The sequence below is a fragment of the Asparagus officinalis genome, chromosome 1 (assembly GCF_001876935.1).
Source record: "Asparagus officinalis chromosome 1, Aspof.V1, whole genome shotgun sequence".
Taxonomy (NCBI): Eukaryota; Viridiplantae; Streptophyta; class Magnoliopsida; order Asparagales; family Asparagaceae; genus Asparagus; species Asparagus officinalis.
In genome coordinates this window covers 6,157,237-6,158,780 of record NC_033794.1, presented here as the reverse complement: position 1 = coordinate 6,158,780, position 1,544 = coordinate 6,157,237, and the positions used below count along the sequence as shown (strand labels likewise).

General features: G+C 38.9%; 1 protein-coding gene across 1 annotated transcript in view; it reads left to right on the top strand.

Moving 5' to 3' along the window:
• The window catches only part of LOC109847285 (auxin response factor 15-like), a 5,195-nt gene continuing 4,849 nt past the window's right edge, over positions 1,199-1,544 (top strand). Inside the window, exon 1 of the mRNA XM_020416525.1 lies at positions 1,199-1,544. This exon is cut by the window's right edge and continues 172 nt beyond it. Within this exon, the coding sequence (XP_020272114.1) occupies positions 1,486-1,544 (59 nt within the window). The 5' untranslated portion in view covers positions 1,199-1,485.

Sequence of the window (1,544 nt, the reverse complement as noted above, 5' to 3'; positions counted from 1 at the left end):
CTTTCTCCCCCCCCCCCCCCCCCCAAAAAAAAAAAAAAAAAAATCAAACAAGGCCACATGTTTATATGACTTGTTTAAATAAAGACAGTTATTTCTACATTCAAAGTAATGTTTATTCACTTTTAAGATTATTTTGTTATTATTAAATCGAGTCACATAATATCCTTATAACCAGCTTACTTGTTGGGGAATCTTAAAAAGAGACAACAATATCAGTTTTGAAATTATAGTATGTGTTTGAAAACTCTTCAAAAGTAACAAAATACATACGAAAGGCTTGATATTATTGATAAACATCATGACATGTATTTATACAAGTTAGAGACTTAATGCGAAAAGACCCCGCTAAAGGTAGAAAATAAAGGGAGGAAATACTACCTGATACATAATGATATGTCTAACACAGAAGATAAGATATCAAGAGAATATATACCACTACATTTAACAAAAATGGGCCATGTTTGTTCCTGATCTCATTTTGCGAAAAAAAGCGTTTCGGATAAAACTAAGCGAAGATCGACGCTATTTTCCTTAGGTCAGAAATTGAGCCATGTCGTCTTTTGGTTTGAAACTTAAGCTGATTTAGAATAAAACCGAGTCAAGATAGATCTTATTGGGGTTTTTTTTGCACAGAATACCAAACACACCCTAGGGTTAAACTTAGACTTTAAACTAGTTTTATTTTAGATTACCTTCCTCTTGCACCAAAACAAAATTAAGTTAGTTTAAAACATGACTTAAAAAAAAATTAATCAGCCAATACAAAGTTCGAGATCGGGAGAGGGGGAGTGACGCAGCAGGGTGGCAGAAGCAGCAAATACAAAAATAATGATAGAGACACACCACCAATCACACCTCCAACCACACACCCTCTCTCTCTATAGTGGTAGTGGGTCCTGCATGATATTTAAAAAAAAATATCATGCAGGGCCCACTACCACTATAGAGAGAGAAGGAGTGTGGTTGAAGGTGTGGTCGGAGGTGTGCCCCTGGTGTGATTTCATAATACAAAGCACCCAAAGAGAGCAGGACGGCTCTACGTCTTGTCATCTCATGTTACATTAATTATAGTCGCCCCCCATTAATTAATAAAATTTCATAAATAACCCCCCACCCAAAAAAAAAACTCAACAAAAGAAAGATAGATAGAAAGAAGGGCACAGTACTCACACTACTCATTAATCATCAGCAGCAGCGGCAGCAAACTCTGCTCTCTTCCTCCGATAAAAGCGAGCTCTTTTATTAGTGAGAGAAAGAGAGAGAGAGAGATTGAGGGGAAAAAAAGAAAAAAGTTGGCTCCTTTCTCTCTCTCTCTCACTCTCACTCTCCATCGAGGAGAGAGAAAGAGGGGCAGCAGCAGCAGGATTTATGGGGGTTCGAGTCTTTTGCAGGCTCGTACGGTCTTATTAGCGCTTTTGACCCCCAAGCCCCTTTTAGCAATCCTCATGTTCTCCCATTTCTTGCCCTAAAAATCTCAACTTTGCAATGACGGGGATCGATTTGAACACGATTGAGGCGTTGGAGGAGGAAGCGCCGGCGGCGGC